Below are 24,964 nucleotides of genomic sequence, written 5' to 3'. Positions count from 1 at the left end.
AGAGGGAGAGACCCTTACTGCTTTAGACTATTACAGTATGTAGGACTAAAACACTACGCAAGTAATATATAATGCATGATGTCAATGCATATCTTGCAAATGATTTAATACTGTAAGCAAATATTGACCAAATTCATATTCAAAAGCATGGGTCAGGTTTCTTTATTGATATGCTATATGGAGCTCTAACTATGCTCTAGTTCTGTCATTCTGTGGGCTGCGTAAGTAGCTGATGCAGCCATGTAGGAACTCCAGGTACAATTTGTTCTGTTTAGTGACTGGTAGATTGTGTATTCTGTTGTGCCTAGGTGTCCTTGTCCTCACTGACACAGGGTACTCTGTAGTGTGTCCTCACCAACACAGGGGTCACAGGTGTCTGAGGCACGTGTGTAACGGGGCGTGTCTTCCTCTAGCAGCCGATTGGTCACCAGGCCTGGGCAGCTGGGTAATATGGCGGGTTGCACTTCGCTCTCTATGCCCTCCAACCGCCGGGCAATCCTCTCCTTCCTACACAGTGAGACACAGAGTCAGATACACACACAGTGACACACACAAGTTCTCATTTATCACAATTCATTACATGGTTGATGGAGCTGAATGTCTCGGTTGTACCTGTTCATTTTCCAGTCACAGCTAGTGGTAGGGCTGATGCCTTCAAAACGCTTCCTCAATTCTGAAACTGGACAGATGAAAAACACACAGGTACGTTAAACAGGATACAACTGGAAAGTAGTCCAAGTTTATTCAATTCAGTAGTCATTATAAGAGAGCGAGAGACGTCACAGCAGATGAGGTTGGACAGTTTAAGCTCACATTAGCCAACAGAGTTTACTGTAATTCAAACCGATCTGGGACAGGCTACTGTCACATCTAGAACAAGAATAGATCTCGGTTTGCTTGTGGGTCTTGTTATTGAACTATAAGGAGGTGACGATTCCTTCAGTAGCCTACTCTGTTCTCTACAACACAGTGACAAATTGCTGAGACACACATTCACAAGGAACTGACCAAATCTGCATCCCACCTCGACAATAAAAGATAATAGAAAGAGTCCAATCTGCCACTGACTAATTGACTTAGCGAAATAAGTGGTTACACTGAATCTTTCATGTGATTGATCTTAAAATAATGAGCCCACCTAGTGCTTACATAGAGACCAAAAGATCACACAGAATTCACCCAAACCCATAGGCTGCGTTTACACAGGAAGCCCAATTCTGATCTTTTGGGCAATTATTAGTGAAAGATCTAATCTGATTGGTCAAAAGACCAATTACAGGCAAAAATATCAGAATTGATCAGCCTGTGTAAACGCAGCCAGAGCAGGGCAGTCAGGTAATGGCCTATTGGGTTGGATTGAACCAGACTGCCCCTCTAGGAGGACAGACAGACAGAGTCCTATCCCATGAGCTAGTAGGAAAGGAGTTGCACTGTAGTCAGGATAAACAGAACAGCCCAGTCTAGAGCTTGTTATGCGTGTTACTGCTGGACAACACATGTAATAGAGCAACTTTTCAATACACAACAGAAACAAAAACAAGCAAACCAAACACACACTCCAAGTGCCATGTGCCCTGGCCTCTCTGACTGTGTGAGCACACACTGAGGGTCTAGCAGACATGACATTAAACTGAAAATGTCACCTAAAATTATCGACACCGACCAAACAGACCACTTATCGTGGACATTTGCTGATATCGTTTATTATGATAAATAACCTATAGAGTCCTACTAGAGAAATGTGAAGTTTGAATTTAAATACGTTTTCTAATATGGGTGATTGTTAATGGAACAATTGATAGCTACAACATTCAATGTAGTAGTAGAAGTTTAAGGGTAATATAAATAAATAACTGTGGTGCACATTCATGGTATAAACTTAACGTTCTATTTATCGTTATCGTGATAATTCAGTCAATTTATTGTGATATGGATCGCCCAGGGCCCGGTTTCCCGACAGCGATGGAACTTAGTTGTACAAGTGTTTTAACGATGCATTTTCCTACAACAGCCGCAGAGAGAACGGTCGCTAAGTGCATCGTTGGAGCATGTGTCGATACTGATAGGATCGAAAGAAAGGGAGCGCTGCTCTTGGATCAGCTTTCTTCATTCAAATCTTTCCTTAACATTACAATTATTTCACAATACTGACAACATCAGCTCCTAGAGATATTACTACCTACAGCTGCAAATATTGAGGCAGCTTATTCTATGCTTACCCAATAAAAATGCACTAAAATCCCAGATTTGGCACGTCATTGCACACATATTAGGCTACTCATCAATAAATATATTGAGACAAATTACAGAAAGTAGCCTACAAGTAGCAAAATAGAACAACTGTTTGAATATGAAATGTATTTCAATATGATTGAAATAGGCCTATAGCCTCCTGTCTATAATTTAATGCAATCATCTCGGTTTTCATTTGAAACATCTTTTTATACATTGCTTCTATGTAACACTTGCAATGAGAATGTTGTATTTGTAGTCAACTTTGTTCTGAAGTTATCGGATGTCACAGAGAGATGGATAAAACATGTGATTCTATGTTTAGCGGAGAACTTGTGTATAAAGTGATGTGGGAGGGCAAAAAAAGCATCTAACAACACACTTAGCTGTTCTACGAGTGGTCTGAGGCAGGCATTAGATTACGAACGTTTTGAAGTGCCCAAAAGGGCTCTGGTCAAAAGTAGTGCACTATGTAGAGAAAAGGGTGCCATTTGAGATGGAGCCTTTGTCAGATAGAGTCATGTGTTTCATGCGGCACAGCATGCTGAAACAGAAAGCCCTGAGTCACCTTTAGGGAGGCTTGCCAAGAGATTGATATCTATATCCTTGGTGTTCTTGGCCGGGTCGTCCTTCTCTTCGAACGAGAACACTTTCTGGAAGCTGCAGGGGGGGCATAAATAAAAACAGAACAGCTCAGTCAGTCAGAACCAATTATGTATCTAAACAATAGTTTGTGAATGCTATGTATTGGCCAATGAGAGCCTTTGAAGCCACCGGTCAGCCATATTGGTTCTCCTCAGAAGAAGCAGTCCTCCATAGGAATGAATAGAATTCTACAGTATTTCAATTATAAACTCAGCAAAAAAAGAAACGTCCTCTCACTGTCAACTGCGTTTACTTTCAGCAAACTTAACATGTGTAAATATTTGTATGAACATAACAAGATTCAACAACTGAGACATAAACTGAACAAGTTCCACAGACATGTGACTAACAGAAATTGAATAATGTGTCCCTGAACAAAGGGAGGGGGGGTCAAAATCTAAAGTAACAGTCAGTATCTGGTGTGGCCACCAGCTGCATTAAGTACTGCAGTGCATCTCCTCCTCATGGACTGCACCAGATTTGCCAGTTCTTGCTGTGAGATGTTACCCAATTCTTCCACCAAGGCACTTGCAAGTTCCCGGACATTTCTGGGGGGAATGCCCCTAGTCTTCACCCACCGATCCAACAGGTCCCAGACGTGCTCAATGGGAATGAGATCCGGGCTCTTCACTGGCCATGGCAGAACACTGACATTCCTGTCTTGCAGGAAATCACGCACAGAACGAGCAGTATGGCTGGTGGCATTGTCATGCTGGAGGGTCATGCCAGGATGTGCATGCAGGAAGGGTACCACATGAGGGAGGAGGATGTCTTCACTGTAACGCACAGCGTTGAGATTGCCTGCAATGACAACCAGCTCAGTCCAATGATGTTGTGACAAACCGCCCCAGACCATGACGGACCCTCCACCTCCAAATCGCTCCCGCTCCAGAGTACAAGCCTCGGGTGTAACGCTCATTCCTTCGACGATAAACGCGAATCCAACCATCACCCCTGGTGAGACAAAACCGCGACTCGTCAGTGAAGAGCACTTTTTACCAGTCCTGTCTGGTCCAGCGACGGTGGGTTCGTGCCCATAGGTGACGGTGTTGCCGGTGATGTCTGGTGAGGACCTGCCTTACAACAGGCCTACAAGCCCTCAGTCCAGCCTCTCTCAGCCTATTGCGGACAGTCTGAGCACTGATGGAGGGATTGTGCGTTCCTGGTGTAACTCGGGCAGTTGTTATTGCCATCCTGTACCTGTCCCGCAGGTGTGACGTTCAGATGTACCGATCCTGTGCAGGTGTTGTTACACGTGGTCTGTCACTGCGAGGACGATCAGTTGTCCGTCCTGTCTCCCTGTAGCGCTGTCTTAGGCGTCTCACAATACGGACATTGCAATTTATTGCCCTGGCCACATCTGCAGTCCTCATGCCTCCTGAGCAGCATGCCTAAGGCACGTTCACGCAGATGAGCAGGGACCCTGGGCATCTGTCTTTTGTTGTTTTTCAGAGTCAGTAGAAAGGCCTCTTTAATGTCCTATGTTTTCATAACTGTGACCTTAATTGCCTACTGTCTGTAAGCTGTTAGTGTCTTAACGACTGTTCTACAGGTACATGTTCATTAATTGTTAATGGTTAATTGAAAAAGCATGGGAAACAGGGTTTAAACCCTTTACAATGAAGATCTGTGAAGTTATTTTGATTTTTACAAATTATCTTTGAAAGACAGGGTCCCTGAAAAAGGGACGTTTCTTTTTTTTTGCTGAGTTTATGTTAAGGACAAAATTACATGTATTTAAGTATTTTGTTGTGGTAGTGGGAACAGTAACATTAGTGCTCTCATAAAAAATTGTTTTTCTATATTTAAATGTTTTTATTTGAATGTTTAGCTCAAATAATATAAGTATACTTTAAGGCGTCTGTAACAGAATAAATGTGGCAAAAACAAAATGTAGACATTAATAAATGCATTTCTACTGCTTCCAAAATATTTTGTACAAATGGTGAGGGAGTAGTAAAATAGTGGCGCAGCGGTTTCAAATCAGCGCCCCAGTCAGTCATCTATTGTATACAGTATATAAATCATTGGTCAGAACAATGTCCATGGGTTCATTTCAGTAAGCAGAAATGAACAATGTCATTATATTCTGGTTGTATCTCAAATGGCACCCTATTCCCTATAGTGCACCACCCAAAAGTATTGATATTAGTGGTGCACTATATAGGGAATAGGGTGTCATTTGGGACGCACACTCACACAAATGCACTGAAAACAAATGCACTGAAAGAGGAATCATTGGCTGGGTTAGAAAAAGAGGAACTGGATTCTCAGAGGTCATGAGGACATCCAAATGTTAAAAAAATATATTTGGAAGAAAGATTGTTTTGAAACACGTTCAATAATCTAAATAGCCGACCAGTGAATCTTGACCCAAGTTGTTCCTATTCGCAACTAAAATAGGTAATTCATTATCAAAACTATGTGCATTTATTTTCAGTAATAGGCTTATTACATCAAGGTCGTAGACGTAGATCCTGTTGATCTATTCACACTGACTCAAATCTACGACACTAACACACTAAGACCTGTTATGTCTATTGTTGCAAAGCATTACGATAGGAAAAGAACACCCTTGAAAAATATCTAGAGGGCCGTTTGAAATAGTGTGGGTTGGACTTCTTCACCGCAAACCAGTTGTGGTATGAAATATACAACAAGACTATCTGAAGGAATGGGCCGTTGAGAAGAGGAACACATCCTTTTGGGTTTTGGCAGATGAACTAGCACATTACATGGCAAAGAACACATGACACACCCATTTTTCTGAAGTATTTAATCATTTGAGTAAAGGATGACACAAACATAATGGACAACCAATAACTCTCATAAACAGATACCGTAAACGTATGCAGAGCTGTGGAGTCATGGGTGGCAGCGGGGTGGAATATTTGACACCAGGCCAAACCGTTGACACAATGCAATCACACCAATGCTGCAGTGGCGTTCACACTAGAGTGACCTTATCCTTCACTTTCTCACTTCGCTTGGAAACTGTCCCAATGGGAATGATGTGTAACGTACACACAGACACCCACGGCAGCAAAGCGGCATACACAGGCTGAAGAGAGACTATTAGACGCGCAGTGATACCGTATACAGAACCGAAACAATACACAAATATTGATATTATCCGTGAAAAAAATGGCATCTTACCTAAGAGCCCTCTTCTGTAAAAGTCTTGCCTTCCCAAGTTTGATGGGGGTCTCACTCCCAAGTCCTAGAGAGAAGGAGAGAGAAAACATAATTTAGACTATTAGACCATACTCAGAGTTCTTCATCACTTGAGTGAAGGGAGTGAGGCCATTTTGAATGGTCCAACTTTACACTTTTTAATGACCAAACATTAAAAAGAGTGTATTAGAGGCGTCTTAAGGTAATTCAGCAACATTTCTCTATGTAAGACATTAATCAAGTGGACTTGCAATACCACAGAGGAAATAAATGAATACATTGGAAAACTAAAACCTGCATCCCAAATGGCACCTATTCCCTATATAATGCAGTACTTTTCAACAGAGCCCTATGGGCCCTGGCATTAAATGAGTGGTGCACTACATAGGGAATACAGTGGGGGAAAAAAGTATTTAGTCAGCCACCAATTGTGCAAGTTCTCCCACTTAAAAAGATGAGAGAGGCCTGTAATTTTCATCATAGGTACACGTCAACTATGACAGACAAATGGAGGGAAAAAAATCCAGAAAATCACATTGTAGGATTTTTAATGAATTTATTTGCAAATGATGGTGGAAAATAAGTATTTGGTCACCTACAAACAAGCAAGATTTCTGGCTCTCACAGACCTGTAACTTCTTCTTTAAGAGGCTCCTCTGTCCTCCACTCGTTACCTGTATTAATGGCATCTGTTTGAACTTGTTATCAGTATAAAAGACACCTGTCCACAACCTCAAACAGTCACACTCCAAACTCCACTATGGCCAAGACCAAAGAGCTGTCAAAGGACACCAGAAACAAAATTGTAGACCTGCACCAGGCTGGGAAGACTGAATCTGCAATAGGTAAGCAGCTTGGTTTGAATAAATCAACTGTGGGAGCAATTATTAGGAAATGGAAGACATACAAGACCACTGATAATCTCCCTCGATCTGGGGCTCCACGCAAGATCTCACCCCGTGGGGTCAAAATGATCACAAGAACGGTGAGCAAAAATCCCAGAACCACACGGGGGGACCTGCAGAGAGCTGGGACCAAAGTAACAAAGCCTACCATCAGTAACACACTACGCCGCCAGGGACTCAAATCATGCAGTGCAAGATGTGTCCCCCTGCTTAAGCCAGTACATGTCCAGGCCCGTCTGAAGTTTGCTAGAGTGCATTTGGATGATCCAGAAGAGGATTGGGAGAATGTCATATGGTCAGATGAAACCAAAATATAACTTTTTGGTAAAAACTCAACTCGTCGTGTTTGGAGGACAAAGAATGCTGAGTTGCATCCAAAGAACACCATACCTACTGTGAAGCATGGGGGTGGAAACATCATGCTTTGGGGCTGTTTTTCTGCAAAGGGACCAGGACGACTGATCCGTGTAAAGGAAAGAATGAATGGGGCCATGTATCATGAGATTTTGAGTGAAAACCTCCTTCCATCAGCAAGGGCATTGAAGATGAAACGTGGCTGGGTCTTTCAGCATGACAATGATCCCAAACACACCGCCCGGGCAACGAAGGAGTGGCTTCGTAATAAGCATTTCAAGGTCCTGGAGTGGCCTAGCCAGTCTCCACATCTCAACCCCATAGAAAATCTTTGGAGGGAGTTGAAAGTCCGTGTTGCCCAGCGACAGCCCCAAAACATCACTGCTCTAGAGGAGATCTGCATGGAGGAATGGGCCAAAATACCAGCAACAGTGTGTGAAAACCTTGTGAAGACTTACAGAAAACGTTTGACCTGTGTCATTGCCAACAAAGGGTATATAACAAAGTATTGAGAAACTTTTGTTATTGACCAAATACTTATTTTCCACCATAATTTGCAAATAAATTCATTAAAAATCCTACAATGTGATTTTCTGGATATTTTTTTCTCATTTTGTCTGTCATAGTTGAAGTGTACCTATGATGAAAATTACAGGCCTCTCTCATCTTTTTAAGTGGTAGAACTTGCACAATTGGTGGCTGACTAAATACTTTTTTTCCCCACTGTAGAGTGGCAATTGGGATGCAACCTGGTGTTTATTTGAACATGAAACCAGGTGAGTTCAGACAGCTATCTCACAAAGACGTGCGCACGCGCACACACACACACACACACACACACACACACTAAATTGCGGTACAGATCTTTCTAAAGTGGCTTGTCGCTATGATGTCACAGCTCAAGGCGATAGATGTTTGATTACTTTTAATTGAGACTAATGGATGCTTTAAGTGTTGTTGTTCACTAGTTTACTCCAATTAGGGAAGGGGTGGTGGGGTTGGAAAGTAATAAAGGGAAATATATTTTTAAAAAGGATATGTATATATATGTATTTATATGTACATATGTGTATATGTATGTGTATGTATGTATATGTATATACACTACCGTTCAAAAGTTTAGGGTCACTTCGAACTTTCCTTGTTTTCGAAAGAAAAGCAATTTCTTTGTCCATTAAAATAACAAACTTGATCAGAAATACAGTGTAAACATTGTTAATGTTGTAAATGGCTATTGTAGCTGGAAACGGCTGATTTTTAATGGAATATCTACATAGGCGTACAGAGGCCCATTATCAACAACTATCAGTCCTGTGTTCCAATGGCACGTTGTGTTTGCTAATCCAAGTTGATCATTTTAAAAGGCTAATTGATCATTAGAAAACCCTTTTGCAATTATGTTTGCACAGCTGAAAACTGTTGTGCTGATTAAAGAAGCAATAAAACTGGCCTTCTGAGCAAGAAGACAAAAACAGTGTCTAGTTTGAGAAACAGGCGCCTCACAGGTCCTCAACTGGCATCTTCATTAAATAGTACCCGCAAAACACCAGTCTCAACGTCAACAGTGAAGAGGCGACTCCAGGATACTGACCTTCTAGGCAGAGTTGCAAAGAAAAAGCCATATCTCAGACTGCCCATCTTAATCTTTTATTTTTATTGTCCAGTCTGAGATATGGCTTTTTCTTTGCAACTCTGCCTAGAAGGTCAGCTTCCTGGAGTCGCCTCTTCACTGTTGACGTTGAGACTGGTGTTTTGCGGGTACTATTTAATGAAGATGCCAGTTGAGGACCTGTGAGGCGCCAGTTTCTTGGCAATTTCTCGCATCGAATAGCCTTCATTTCTCAGAACAAGAATAGACTGACGAGTTTCAGAAGAAAGTTATTTGTTTCTGGCCATTTTGATCATGTAATCGAACCCACAATTGCTGATGCTCCAGATACTCAACTAGTCTCAAGAAGGCCAGTTTTATTGCTTCTTTAAATCAGCACAACAGTTTTCAGCTGTGCTAACATAATTGCAAAAGGGTTTTCTAATGATCAATTAGCCTTTTAAAATGATAAACTTGGATTAGCAAACACAACGTGCCATTGGAACACAGGACTGATGGTTGCGGATAATGGGCCTCTGTAAGCCTATGTAGACATTCCATTAAAAATCAGCCGTTTCCAGCTACAATAGCCATTTACAACATTAACAATGTCTACACTGTATTTCTGATCAATTTGATGTTATTTTAAAGGACAATTATTTATTTATTTTTTCTTTCGAAAACAAGGATATTTCTATGTGACCCTAAACTTTTGAACGGTAGTGTGTGTGTATATATATATATATATATATATATATATGCGAGGAAAAAAAACATGAGGGATTGGAAGTGATTCAGACAATTACATTGATGGAAGTTACAATCTATCAGCAATATTAAAGCTGATCTACCCCACCCCCCCCCCAAAAAAAATCATACAAATAAAATAACAAGTCTGATCACACTTAGGGCTGGCACAATTACGTATAAACCATATAACTGACGGTTATGGATGAAGACAGTCATGAAAATAAAATAACTGCCATAATGTGTAATGTTTATGTTCAATAGCCGATGAGCACTGATACGTTTGATCTACAATTTCTCTTCATATGACATGATGATGACTGCTTGTCTAGCTTGCTAGCTAAGATTTTGAAAGTATGATTTTGATATGAACAGTCCAAACAAAGCTACGGTAAATATATATTTTATCTGTGGCCAATGACCTTGAGCCTTCTTGGATGGGCACTTCTAATGTAACTATGGCAGCACCCAAAGGGCTTGAATTTTTGCGCTCTCCACGTAGATTCCGCACGGCGCAACTAGAGAACATTACCAACCCCTACACTCCGTATTTTCTGCTGGCTGCCCCACCACCACTGAAAGCACTGAGCTAGGCTGAAACACCTGCATTTTGGAGCTGCCTTACTCAAGAAACCCAAAAAATATACCATGTTTGTTTGCGGCTTTATTAACTCAATATATATTTTTTTACATTGTTTGCAAACTGATATGTGACACTTATTAATGCCAAAATAACATGCAAAACAGGCAAAAAAGTAATATTAACACACACATACAGTGGGGAGAACAAGTATTTGATACACTGCCGATTTTGCAGGTTTTCCTACTTACAAAGCATGTAGAGGTCTGTAATTTTTATCATAGGTACACTTCAACTGTGAGAGACGGAATCTAAAACAAAAATCCAGAAAATCACATTGTATGATTTTTAAGTAATTAATTTGCATTTTATTGCATGACATAAGTATTTGATCACCTACCAACCAGTAAGAATTCCGGCTCTCACAGACCTGTTAGTTTTTCTTTAAGAAGCCCTCCTGTTCTCCACTATTTACCTGTATTAACTGCACCCGTTTGAACTTGTTACCTGTCCACACACTCAATCAAACAGACTCCAACCTCTCCACAATGGCCAAGACCAGAGAGCTGTGTAAGGACATCAGGGATAAAATTGTAGACCTGCACAAGGCTGAGATGGGCTACAGGACAATAGGCAAGCAGCTTGGTGAGAAGGCAACAACTGTTGGCGCAATTATTAGAAAATGGAAGAAGTTCAAGATGATGGTCAATCACCCTCGGTCTGGGGGCTCCATGCAAGATCTCACCTCGTGGGGCATCAATGATCATGAGGAAGGTGAGGGATCAGCCCAGAACTACACGGCAGGACCTGGTCAATGACCTGAAGAGAGCTGGGACCACAGTCTCAAAGACAACCATTAGTAACACACTATGCCGTCATGGATTAAAATCCTGCAGCACACGCAAGGTCCCCCTGCTCAAGCCAGCGCATGTCCAGGCCCGTCTGAAGTTTGCCAATGACCACCTGGATGATCCAGAGGAGGAATGGGAGAAGGTCATGTGGTCTGATGAGACAAAAATAGAGCTTTTTGGTCTAAACTCCACTCGCCGTGTTTGGAGGAAGAAGAAGGATGAGTACAACCCCAAGAACACCATCCCAACCATGAAGCATGGAGGTGAAAACATCATTCTTTGGGGATGCTTTTCTGCAAAGGGGACAGGACGACTGCACCGTATTGAGGGGAGGATGGATGGGGCCATGTATCGCGAGATCTTGGCCAACAACCTCCTTCCCTCAGTAAGAGCATTGAAGATGGGTCGTGGCTGGGCCTTCCAGCATGACAACGACCCGAAACACACAGCCAGGGCAACTAAGGAGTGGCTCCGTAAGAAGCATCTCAAGGTCCTGGAGTGGCCTAGCCAGTCTCCAGACCTGAACCCTTTGGAGGGAGCTGAAAGTCCGTATTGCCCAGCGACAGCCCCGAAACCTGAAGGATCTGGAGAAGGTCTGTATGGAGGAGTGGGCCAAAATCCCTGCTGCAGTGTGTGCAAACCTGGTCAAGACCTACAGGAAACGTATGATCTCTGTAATTGCAAACAAAGGTTTCTGTACCAAATATTAAGTTCTGCTTTTCTGATGTATCAAATACTTATGTCATGCAATAAAATGCAAATTAATTACTTAAAAATTATACAACGTGATTTTCTGGATTCCGTCTCTCACAGTTGAAGTGTACCTATGATAAAAATTACAGACCTCTACATGCTTTGTAAGTAGGAAAACCTGCAAAATCGGCAGTGTATCAAATACTTGTTCTCCCCACTGTATATATACATATACAGTGAGGGAAAAAAAGTATTTGATCCCCTGCTGATTTTGTATGTTTACCCACTGACAAAGACATGATCAGTCTATCATTTAAATGGTAGGTTTATTTGAACATTGAGAGACAGAATAACAACAAAAAAATCCAGAAAAACACATGTCAAAAATGTTATAAATTGATTTGCATTTTAATGAAGGAAATAAGTATTTGACCCCTCTGCAAAACATGACTTAGTACTTGGTGGCAAAAGCCTTGTTGGCAATCACAGAGGTCAGACGTTTATTGTAGTTGGCCACCAGGTTTGCACACATCTCAGGAGGGATTTTGTCCCACTCCTCTTTGCAGATCTTCTCCAAGTCATTAAGGTTTCAAGGCTGACGTTTGGCAACTTGAACCTTCAGCTCCCTCCACAGACTTTCTATGGGATTAAGGTCTGGAGACTGGCTAGGCCACTCCATGACCTTAATGTGCTTCTTCTTGAGCCACTCCTTTGTTGCCTTGGCCATGTGTTTTGGGTCATTGTCATGCTGGAATACCCATCCACGACTCATGTTCAATGCCCTGGCTGAGGGAAGGAGGTTCTCACCCAAGATTTGACGATACATGGCCCCGTCCATTGTCCCTTTGATGCGGTAAAGTTGTCCTGTCCCCTTAGCAGAAAAACACCCCCAAAGCATAATGTTTTCACCTCCATGTTTGACGTGGGGATGGTGTTCTTGGGGTCATAGGCAGCATTCCTCCTCCTCCAAACACGGCGAGTTGAGTTGATGCCAAAGAGCCCGATTTTGGTCTCATCTGACCACAACACTTTCACCCAGTTCTCCTCTGAATCATTCAGATGTTAATTGGCAAACTTCAGACGGGCATGTACAGTGGGGAAAAAAAGTATTTAGTCAGCCACCAATTGTGCAAGTTCTCCCACTTAAAAAGATGAGAGAGGCCTGTAATTTTCATCATAGGTACACATCAACTATGACATACAAAAGAGAAAAATAATTCCAGAAAATCACATTGTAGGATTTTTGATGAATTTATTTGCAAATTATGGTGGAAAATAAGTATTTGGTCAATAACAAAAGTTTCTCAATACTTTGTTATATACCCTTTGTTGGCGATGACACAGGTCAAACGTTTTCTGTAAGTCTTCACAAGGTTTTCACACACCGTTGCTGGTATTTTGGCCCATTCCTCCATGCAGATCTGCTCTAGAGCAGTGATGTTTTGGGGCTGTCGCTGGGCAACACAGACTTTCAACTCCCTCCAAAGATGTTCTATGGGGTTGAGATCTGGAGACTGGCTAGGCCACTCCAGGACCTTGAATTGCTTTTTACGAAGCCACTCCTTCGTTGCTCGGGTGGTGAGTTTGGGATCATTGTCATGCTGAAAGTCCCAGCCACGTTTCATCTTCAATGCCCTTGCTGATGGAAGGAGGTTTTCACTCAAAATCTCACGATACATGGCCCCATTTATTCTTTCCTTTACACGGATCAGTCGTCCTGGTCCCATTGCAGAAAAACATCCCCAAAGCATGATGTTTCCACCCCCATGCTTCACAGTAGGTATGGTGTTCTTTGGATGCAACTCAGCATTCTTTGTCCTCCAAACACGACGAGTTGAGTTTTTACCAAAAAGTTATATTTTGGTTTCATCTGACCATATGACATTCTCCCAATCCTCTTCTGGATCATCCAAATGCACTCTAGCAAACTTCAGACGGGCCTGGACATGTACTGGCTTAAGCAGGGGGACACGTCTAGGCACTGCAGGATTTGAGTCCCTGGCGGCGTAGTGTGTTACTGATGGTAGGCTGTGTTACTTTGGTCCCAGCTCTCTGCAGGTCATTCACTAGGTCCCCTCGTGTGGTTCTGGGATTTTTGCTCACCGTTCTTGTGATCATTTTGACCCCATGGGGTGAGATCTTGTGTGGAGCCCCAGATCGAGGGAGATTATCAGTGGTCTTGTATGTCTTCCATTTCCTAATAATTGCTCCCACAGTTGATTTCTTCAAACCAAGCTGCTTACCTATTGCAGATTCAGTCTTCCCAGCCTGGTGCAGGTCTACAATTTTGTTTCTGGTGTCCTTTGACAGCTCTTTGGTCTTGGCCATAGTGGAGTTTGGAGTGTGACTGTTTGAGGTTGTGGACAGGTGTCTTTAATACTGATAACAAGTTCAAACAGGTGCCATTAATACAGGTAACGAGTGGAGGACAGAGGAGCCTCTTAAAGAAGAAGTTACAGGTCTGTGAGAGCCAGAAATCTTGCTTGTTTGTAGGTGACCAAATACTTATTTTCCACCATAATTTGCAAATAAATTCATAAAAAATCCTACAATGTGATTTTCTGGATTTTTTTTCTTCTCAATTTGTCTGTCATAGTTGACGTGTACCTATGATGAAAATTACAGGCCTCTCTCATCTTTTTAAGTGGGAGAACTTGCACAATTGGTGGCTGACTAAAAACTTTTTTCCCCCACTGTATATGTGCTTTCTTGAGCAGAGGGACCTTGCGGGCGCTGCAGGATTTCAGTCCTTCACGGCGTAGTGTGTTACCAATTGTTTTCTTGGTGACTATGGACCCAGCTGCCTTGAGATCATTGACAAGATCCTCCCGTGTAGTTCTGGGCTGATTCCTCACCGTTCTCATGATCATTGCAACTCCACGAGGTGAGCTCTTGCATGGAGCCCCAGGCTGAGGGAGATTCTTTTGCGTTTCTTCCATTTGCGAATAATCGCACCAACTGTTGTCACCTTCTCACCAAGCTGCTTGGCAATGGTCTTGAAGCCCATTCCAGCCTTGTGTAGGTCTACAATCTTGTCCCTGACATCCTTGGAGAGCTCTTTGGTCTTGGCCATGGTGGAGAGTTTGGAATCTGATTGATTGATTGCTTCTGTGGACAGGTGTCTTTTATACAGGTAACAAGCTGAGATTAGGAGCACTCCCTTTAAGAGTGTGCTCCTAATCTCAGCTCGTTACCTGTATAAAAGACACCTGGGAGCCAGAAATCTTTCTGATTGAGAGGGGGTCAAATACTTATTTCCCTCATTAAAATGCAAATCAATTTATAACATTTTTGACATGCGTTTTTCTGGATTTTGTTGTTGTTATTCTGTCTCTCATTGTTCAAATAAACCTACCATTAAAATTATAGACTGATCATTACTTTGTCAGTGGGCAAACGTACAAAATCAGAAGGGGATTAAATACTTTTTTCCCCCTCACTGTACATTTGAAGTCGGAAGTTTACATACACTTAGGTTGGAGTTATTAAAACTCGTTTTTTAACCACTCCACAAATTTCTTGTTAACAAACTATAGTTTTGGCAAGTCGGTTAGGATATTACTTTGTGCATGACACAAGTAATTTTTCCAACAATTGTTTACAGACAGATTATTTCACTTATAATTCACTGTTTCACAATTCCAGTGGGTCAGAAGTTTACATACACTAAGTTGACTGTGCATTTAAACAGCTTGGAAAATTCCAGAAAATGACATCATGACTTTAGAAGCTTCTGATAGGCTAATTGACATAATTTGAGTCAATTGGAGGTGTACCTGTGGATGTATTTCAAGGCCTACCTTCAAACTCAGTGCCTCTTTGCTTGACATCATGGGAAAATCAAAAGAAAATCAGCCAAGAACTCCAAAAAGAAATTGTAGACCTCCACAAGTCTAGTTCATCCTTGGGAGCAATTTCCAAACACCTGAAGGTACCACGTTGATCTGTACAAACAATAGTAGGCAAGTATAAACACCATGGGACCACGCAGCCGTCATACCGCTCAGGAAGGGGACGCGTTCTGTCTCCTAGAGATGAACGTACTTTGGTGCAAAAAGTGCAAATCAATCCCAGAACAACAGCAAATGACCTTGTGAAGATGCTGGAGGAAACAGGTACAAAAGTATCTATATCCACAGTAAAACTAGTCCTATATCGACATAACCTGAATGGGTGCTCAGCAAGGAAGAAGCCACTGCTCCAAAACCCCATAAAAAAGCCAGACTACGGGGGTACTTGCAAGCCGAAGAATAACATCCCAATCGTGAAGCACGAGAGTGGCAGCATCATGCTGTGGGGGTGCTTTGCTGCAGGAGGGACTGGTGCACTTCACAAAATAGATGGCATCATGAAGGAAAATGATGTGGATATATTGAAGCAACATCTCAAGACATCAGTCAGGAAGTTAAAGCTTGGTCGCAAATGGGTCTTCCAAATGGACAATGACCCCAAGCATACTTCCAAAGTTGTGGAAAAATGGCTTAAGGACAACAAAGTCAAGGTATTGGAGTGGCCATCACAATGCCCTGACCTCAATCCTATAGAAAATGTGTGGGCAGAACTGAAAAAGCTTGTACAAGAAAGGAGGCCTACAAACCTGACTCAGCTACACCAGCTCTGTCAGGACGAATGGGCCAAAATTCACCCAACTTATTGTGGGAAGCTTGTGGAAGGCTACCCGAAACGTTTGACCCAAGTTAAACAATTTAAAGGTTTAGTCTGCAACAAAATGTGGAATAAGTCAAGGGGTATGAATACTTTCTGAAGGCAATGTAGGTCTGATCCTGAATGCCAATTGGTTGAAACCGCGTTAGACGTGATTTATTTCATGATAAACCTACTGTATTTTACGGCAAAATGCCAGTTTACTGTTATATGAGTAAGTTATTTATTGCTACAGGTTCTATACACTAGTGCTAATACTTGGAGAAGGCAATAAACCCACATTGGGCCTATTAAGTTAGTGTGTGCAGAAAATACTCACTCCATTCAAGAGAATCTGTCCCTGCTGAGATGGGATTACCCTGACCAGAACAGCCCAGCCCGCGATTAGAGAGCACCCAAAAGGAAATGTCACTTAAACAACAACAGGATCATTGACAACTCCGACTACCCCCCCATTCTACCACATACACACCCATTTTGTGTGTTGAAAATGCCTAACCACTTGTATAATGTATTTGCATACACTTCAAAACATGCATACATACATACCCCACCAGACACACCACTATGGGTTTCTTCATGGTACCCAATACAAAAACAGAGTTAATGCATCGCTCAGTTTAATGCTACCAAATACTAATTGAAAAAATCCCTCATTAAAATGCAAATCAATTGATAACATTTTTGACATGCGTTTTTCTGGATTTTTTTGTTGTTATTCTGTCTCTCACTGTTCAAATAAACCTACCATCAAAATTATAGACTGATCATGTCTTTGTCAGTGGGCAAACATACAAAATCAGCAGGGGATCAAATACTTTTTTCCCTCACTGTACATACATACATACGTACATACATACATACATACGGTACATACATATCTTAGCTAAACCGTTGGTGCTCAAAACAGGTGGGGCTCTGCCTGTTTTTCTTTGTTATTATGGAATATTGTGTGTAGATTGATGAGGATCTAACAAACGTAACAAAATGTGAAAAAAGAAACGTAACAAAATGTGGAAAAAGTCGAGGGGTCTGAATACTTTCCGAATGCACTGTATACAAAAGTATGTGGACACCCCTTCAAATTAGTGGATTCGGCTATTTCAGCTACACCAGTTGCTGACAGTTGTATAAAATTGAGCACACATCCATGTAATCTCCATAGACAAACATTGGCAGTAGAATAGCCTTACTGAAGAGCTCAGTGACATTCAACATGGCACCGCCATAGGATGCCACCTTCCCACACAAGCTCACAGAACGGGACCGACAAGTGCTGAAGCTCGTAAAAACCGTCTGTCCTCGGTTGCAACACTCACTATTGAGTTCCAAACTGCCTCTGGTAGCAACGTCAGCACAATAACTGTTCATTGGGAGCCTCATGTAATGGGTTTCTACGGCCTAGCAGCCGCACACAAGCCTAAGATCACCATGTGCAATGCCAAGCGTCGGCTGGAGTGGTGTAAAGCTCGCCACCATTGGACTCTGGAGCAGTGGAAACGCGTTCTCTGGAGGGATTAATCACGATTCACCATCTGGCAGTCCTACGGACGAATCTGGGTTTGGCGGACGCTAGGAGAATGCGTAGTGCCAACTGTAAAGTTTGGTGGAGGAGGAATAATGGTCTGGGGCTGTTTATCATGGTTGGGGCTAGCCCCTTAATTCCAGCGAAGGGAAATCTCAACGCTACAGCATACAATTACATCCTAGACGATTCTGTGCTTCCAACTTTGTGGCAACAGTTTGGGGAAGGCCCTTTCCTGTTTCAGCATGACAATGCCACCGTGCACAAAGCGAGGTCCATATAGAAATGGTTTGTCGAGATCAGTGTTGAATAATTTGACTGGCCTGCACAGAGCCCTGACCTCAACCCCATCGAACACCTTTGGGATGAATTAGAACGCAGACTGCGAGCCAGGCCTAATCGCCCAACATCACTAATGCTCGTGGCTTAATGGAAGCAAGTTCCCGCAGCAATGTTCCAACATCTAGTGGAAAACCTTCCCAGAAGAGTGGAGGCTGTTATAGCAGCAAAGGGGGAACCAACTCCATATTAATGCCCATGATTTGGAATGAGATGTTCAACGAGCAGGTGTCCACATACTTTTGGTCATGTAGTGTAGTTCTGTATTTCATTATCAATAACTTTGCAAAACATTTCTAAAAACATGTTTTCACTTTGTCATTATGGGGCATTGTGTGTAGATGGGAGATTTTATTTTATTTAATTTTTTTATTTAAATTCAGTCTGCAACAAAATGTGGAATAAGTCAAGGGGTATGAATACTTTCTGAAGGCAATGTAGGTCTGATCCGGAATGCCAATTGGTTGAAACCGCGTTAGACGTGATTTATTTCATGATAAACCTACTGTATTTTACGGCAAAATGCCAGTTTACTGTTCTATGAGTAAGTTATTCATTGCTACAGGTTCTATACACTAGTGCTAATACTTGGAGAAGGCAATAAACCCACATTGGGCCTATTAAGTTAGTGTGTGCAGAAAATACTCACTCCATTCAAGAGCATCTGTCCCTGCTGAGATGGGATTACCCTGACCAGAACAGCCCAGCCCGCGATTAGAGAGCACCCAAAAGGAAATGTCACTTAAACAACAACAGGATCATTGACAACTCCGACTACCCCCCCATTCTACCACATACACACCCATTTTGTGTGTTGAAAATGCCTAACCACTTGTATAATGTATTTGCATACACTTCAAAACATGCATACATACATACCCCATCAGACACACCACTATGGGTTTCTTCATGGTACCCAATACAAAAACAGATTTAATGCATCGCTCAGTTTAATGCTACCAAATACTAATAGAGTGTATGTAAACTTCTTACCTACTGGGAATGTGATGAAATACATAAAAGCTGAAATAAATCACTCTACTATTATTCTGACATTTCACATTCTTAAAATAAAAGTGTTGATCCTAACTGACCTAAGACAGGGAATTGTGAAAAACTGAGTTTAAATGTATTTGGCTAAGGTGTATGTAAACTTCCAACTTCAACTGTACATACATACATACATACAGTGAGGGAAAAAAGTATTTGACCCCCTGCTGATTTTGTACGTTTGCCCACTGACAAAGACATGATCAGTCTATCATTTTAATGGTAGGTTTATTTGAACAGTGAGGGACAGAATAACAACAACAAAATCCAGAAAAACGCATGTCAAAAATGTTATAAATTTATTTGCATTTTAATGAGGGAAATAAGTATTTGACCCACACCCATTTTGTGTGTTGAAAATGCCTAATCACTTGTATAATGTATTTGCATACACTTCAAAACATACATACATACCCCACCAGACACACCACTATGGGTTTCTTCATGGTACCCAATACAAAAACAGATTTAATGCATCGCTCAGTTATGTATAGAGCCACGTCATCGTGGAATGCTCTGTCCCAAGAGGTTACTCAGACAAAAACAAGTTTAGCATTAAAAAACATTGCATCACAGTGCCTCACCTCTTTCTAAAGACCAAATTTAACTGTACTGTATATAAGAATATGAATGTATGTAAATAGTATTTTTGTTGTCTCTTGGTGTCTTTCCTATATATAACTCTTATTTGTATTTGTTATTTAGAATTTAATGTAATATCTGATATTGTTCTTGTCTATTAATGTTCTGTACATTGTCATGTGTTTGTACGTTATATGTGGACTCCAGGAAGAGTAGCTGTTGCATGTGCAGTAGCTAATGGGGATCCTAATAAAATAAAAACCAACACGCACCCACCTGCCCTGACCTCCCTCAGCTTCTGCTACGAGAGACAAGGTAATCAAAGGAGGATGTGCCATGAGGGGCTTATAGCGTAAAGAGATAAAATGAGGGAGAGGTTTAGTTTATTCAGAAACCCCTCCTTGGTTAAGTCAGGTGAGACTGAGCCAACCAAAGTCTTAAACCCATCCCTGCAAACAGAGGACTTACAGTAGATACTACTATAAGCCAATTATAGACAATCAATCAAGACAATGAACGCCTAACAAAGCCTAGTCTCATGCCATTAGCAAGAGCATTGCATGTGTAGCCATTGTGGAATCGTTAGCGGTGCACTAGTAGTAAATGGCTGATCAAATGACTGATGGCTAAGTACATGGCGTGTACTGGAGTCTCTGGGCACAGTTATGTGTGGTCAATGTACTGTAACAACCCGAACCCCAAACACAAAATCCCCCACCAGACCAAAATGGCATGCTATTCACTACACAGCGTATTACTTTTGACCAGACTCCTATGGGCCCGGGTCAAAAGTAATGCACTAGGTAGGGAAAAGGGTGACATTTGGGATGCAACCCCCTCCTACTGGGTTTGAATCGCTGGGAACCCATCCTGGGACACCACCAGGAACATCTGTTGTGAATTCTCAGCCAGTTAACCAAGCAGAGCCACCATTCAACACTCCGTTCCACATTGGAATCATTATTAAGAGGGTGAGAATGGTAAACAGCTATGAGAATGAGAAACATTGGCTACATACACACAAACAGTTTCTGTCACACACAGTCTGACCCACATACTCAGGCATGTGCAACTATACACAAGAACACATAATATGCGCCTTAACATAACTCTCCAAAATAAACCTCAGACAAAGTAGAGCCCAGAAATAGCTATCCCTCCTCCCGCAATCAGCAAGAGTCCCTCATCTCGGCTGCTACGTCCTTGGAGGCTACAGCTGCAGACAGCGCAATGAAAGCTGGAAACTGGAGCAGTTACAAGAGAGCCAGTGTTGCCTCACTATCCTCAGCCCCCTCAGTCCCAGCCTCAGCCCACAATCCCAACCCTATCTTCAGCCCTCAGCCCTATCCTCAGTCCCAGCCTCTCTCTTACCTTGACCGCAGAACTTGACATGGCTCAGGTAGTTTGAGATCCATGGGTTTGCGTTCCGATACATTTTTGCAAGACCAGGTAAGTACAGCGGACAGATTGAAATGAAAAGAGAGCTGGAGAGAAAAAGAGAGAAGTGCTGAGGTCCAACCCACAGGCAGGCAACTGACTGCAAGGTGATGCAGAGAAACAAACGCAGTCAGTAAGTGCCCCAGGACGAGCTGCACTCAGCACAGAGAGAGAGAGACAGAAGAAGGGAGGGAGTCAGGTAGCATAAGAGAGAGGGACAGGGACAGAAAGACAGGAGAGGGAAGGAGCTGAATAGCAGTAGTAGTATGTAGTAGCGTGGAGCTTTGAGGCTGTGGCTACGATGATGGGCTGAGTCTCTTGACAGCTCCCCTCTAGTCTCCTCCAGCACTAAAGCTAATAGCGAACTGGCTAACTAGACAGCCTGCAGGCATGCAGGGAGACAGGGGCTAGCTAAAGCTGCTCAGTGCCTGCTAATCTGATTACAGCCAATAAATTAGCTAGGCTAGGCCCCATCACTACACTAACAGATTGGACCTGAGAGGCTGGACGTCCCTTTCCTGCAGACTGAAACTCAGAGAGAGAGAGAGGTGAAGAGAGGAAGGAGAGAGAGAAAGGTATAGAGTCAGGAAGTACGGAGAGTGTGCTGCTGTGTTCCCTTGGCCTAGTGACAAGGCAGCAGTGGGATGCTACAGAGCGAGAGAGAGGAGAGAGAAAGAGAGAGCCAGAGGGAGAGAGAAAGAGAGAATGGGAAATCAGCTGCAATGGAGCTCAGATCATGGGATTGTCTGTCTGACAAATCGTATCATTATGGTAAATACTCTGGCAATCCATCCCCAGAGCAGGCAAAAGAGGAGCAGTGTGGGAGGAAAAAGATTGATTTATAGTCTGACAGCTTCTTACACACACTCAGAGGAAGACCACAGAAAGTGAATGAGATTGAAAGGGAGAAGTTCAGACGTGCAGAATTACACTATAACTGATAGTGTACACACACAGGGAGACAAACACAATTACTTTGATTTCTCAGCCAATAAACTAAATGTGATGTGTCCAAACACATCCTACTTGAACCTAGGTGTGATGTGGAGTGTTCTTAAGGAGAGGATGAAAGAGGTCCGATCAGTTTATTAGAGGTGGCAGGTTTGGACTCCTCCTACTGTGGTGAGCTCATCAATCTGGGCTAGGCATGCACACCACACCACACGCACTTCAGACCTGGCAAGTCACACCGTGGGTGAGAAAGACAGCTATTTGTTTGTCTGTAGTCTAAATGCTAGGCTAGTAACCATATCAACCTCAGTAAAAGCTTCCACCTGACCGACCTGCTTACCTTGTACTGTATACACAACCGGGGGGGGGTAATTTTTTATATCATTAATATTCAAGTATGTAGCTAGGTGAAATACATACCAATGAGATGTGGAACTGGCTATAGAGAAACATCTACTGTAGCCTACACAGAATACACCATACCAAAGCAGAGAAAATTCACATTTTCTTGAACGGCAAAACATTTCAGCTCTACTGTCCCTAGTGGCAGCAGGACGTCCCAGCAGCTCAGCCATAAAATAACCATAAGCACCCCAGACCTATACAGCACTGTTCTCACCGACACTTAACATTCATCCCCATATAGACTGAGGAGGAGATTAAGAGGACTGGGGTCTGTCACTGGAGAAATGCAGTGTGGAGTCTGTGGAGAGGCCTGGGACGAAACAGACATGGGCCCTGCTCTGGTGTTCATGCCTCTACTGCTGGCTCCAGACCTGCTTTCTAATAGTATTGTTTACTTTCCAATACTTTGAGTGTTTGATTGAGCCTGTCTAGAGTGCCAAATGGGGCCAGGTTTGCACTTTTGAAACTATTCCATTGGTCCCATTCTCCCAGGTAACCTCATTCAAGTGCAGCTAAATTATTTGAACGTGGTCCTCTGTAGCTCAATTGGTAGAGCATGGCGCTTGTAACGCCAGGGTAGTGGGTTCGATCCCCGGGACCACCCATACGTAAAAATGTATGCACACATGACTAAGTCGCTTTGGATAAAAGCGTCTGCTAAATGGCATATTATTATTGAACGAAAACAAATACTACTTGAACCCAGGTGTGGTTGGGTCACACAGAGGGGCTTGGTGGGGCTAACAGCCTAACAGAGAACAGGAGACCAGAGCCTTCTGATCCACCTTTATCATGGAAAACTATCACCATCTGACGCATACCAGACCTGCAAACTAATGTCCTCATTATTATCATCATCAGTCCCAGCTTCCACCCCCCATCCCCAGCCCCATTCGCTCGACGGGCACAGTCAAGGCCTTGGGAAAAATGCCTCTCTGTACGTGATTCACTCACCTGGTTGTAGGATGACATCAGGGCTTGAAATGACTTGGTGGTGAAGCCTATCATTAAATATGACGACCCTACGGTGCCAGAGGATGGGCAGGCAGATTCAGGCTCTGCTATAATACATGCCTGGCCCTGTTCATGTACTGTAGCTAGCGCTGTGATTACCAATGTAGTTCAGAATCACAGAGACAGTTAACTAGTCCAGTCCCAGGTCTGTGTGTGCTGTGTAGCCAACATGACAATGAATGACCATAGGAATTGGCAAGACAGTACAAAACAGATCAAGCTTACGCACACATGCACAAGTTCAAAGTGCGGACGTGCGTGTTAATTTGCAATTACACGCCTTACAGTGAAACCTTGCTGCTCCGCATTAGGAGGGATTACAGGTCATTCAAGCAAAAGGTCACCCAATATGGCAACCGCATCCCAAAACAAATCTTCAAGGTTAACCACTAGAACATAATGTTAGTCTATGTAGGCCTAACTTCAGTACCTGTACTGACAAAGATCAAAATGCCATGTTTTAAGAAGATATGATTGACTCAATTCCAGTACCAAGAGTATGCTGCTCTGTTCCATTGGCCCAGCGATAAGGCAGCAGTGGGATGCAACAAACACACACAGAGAGATTGAGATTGTAATACTAAACAAATGTCAGTAATTTGACAGGTACTCAAAAGCTATCTCTTAGGCAATCCAAGCAAATCGCTTTTTGTGGGGGATCTTGAAGAGAAACAGGCCAACGATGAGACATCAGCAGCCGTATCCACAAAGCATCTCAGAAAAAGTCATAGGAATCCTGTTAAAACCTGTTTTAAAGACAACAAAATCCCAGATCAGAGTAGGTTTTAGGATGATGTTAAGACACTGACCAGACAAAGTCTGAGCCAGGAGTAAAATCTACTTATAAAAGTTTACCTAGGCAGGTAATCACAACGGTTTGAGGTACCACAAAGGAAAGAGATGACGCTCATTAACATTGCTGCAAATAGGGAATAATCAAATTGCGATGAGGCATCGCAAGCTGTGCACGCTTCAGACAACCACAATGAATGTGACTGTACATCAAATGTTGCAATAGTTAAAAGTTTTATATAATTTTCGCCTGGCGATCACTTTTCCTACTCTTAACTCTTGGCTAATATGTTGGCATGAATAACCTTTTTTTAACCAATTCTGATGGTTGTTAAAAGCGGAATTTGTATAATTATACCGTTATATTAACACACTCGTCACTCCCGTTTAACAACTAAATAGCTTTAGCACAGTTGGCATCAAATCACTTTCTGA

At 42.5% G+C, this 24,964-nt stretch overlaps 1 protein-coding gene across 2 annotated transcripts in view; it reads right to left on the bottom strand.

Moving 5' to 3' along the window:
• The window catches only part of LOC121569806 (supervillin), a 114,916-nt gene extending 93,212 nt beyond the window's left edge, over positions 1–21,704 (bottom strand). For both annotated transcript variants that reach the window (XM_041881014.2, XM_041881015.2), the window contains exons 1-5: positions 21,302–21,704; positions 6,034–6,097; positions 2,801–2,892; positions 613–679; positions 356–507 (exon numbers count right to left, since the gene is read on the bottom strand). In XM_041881014.2, the coding sequence (XP_041736948.2) occupies positions 356–507; positions 613–679; positions 2,801–2,892; positions 6,034–6,097; positions 21,302–21,365 (439 nt within the window). In that variant the 5' untranslated portion in view covers positions 21,366–21,704. The remainder of the gene's footprint in view (positions 1–355; positions 508–612; positions 680–2,800; positions 2,893–6,033; positions 6,098–21,301) is intronic.
• Between the last annotated feature and the right edge of the window lie 3,260 nt (positions 21,705–24,964).

Source organism: Coregonus clupeaformis, chromosome 7 (genome assembly GCF_020615455.1).
Source record: "Coregonus clupeaformis isolate EN_2021a chromosome 7, ASM2061545v1, whole genome shotgun sequence".
NCBI classification, from domain to species: domain Eukaryota; kingdom Metazoa; phylum Chordata; class Actinopteri; order Salmoniformes; family Salmonidae; genus Coregonus; species Coregonus clupeaformis.
Note: the sequence above shows the minus strand (reverse complement) of the source record. Positions and strands in the feature narration are given on the sequence as shown.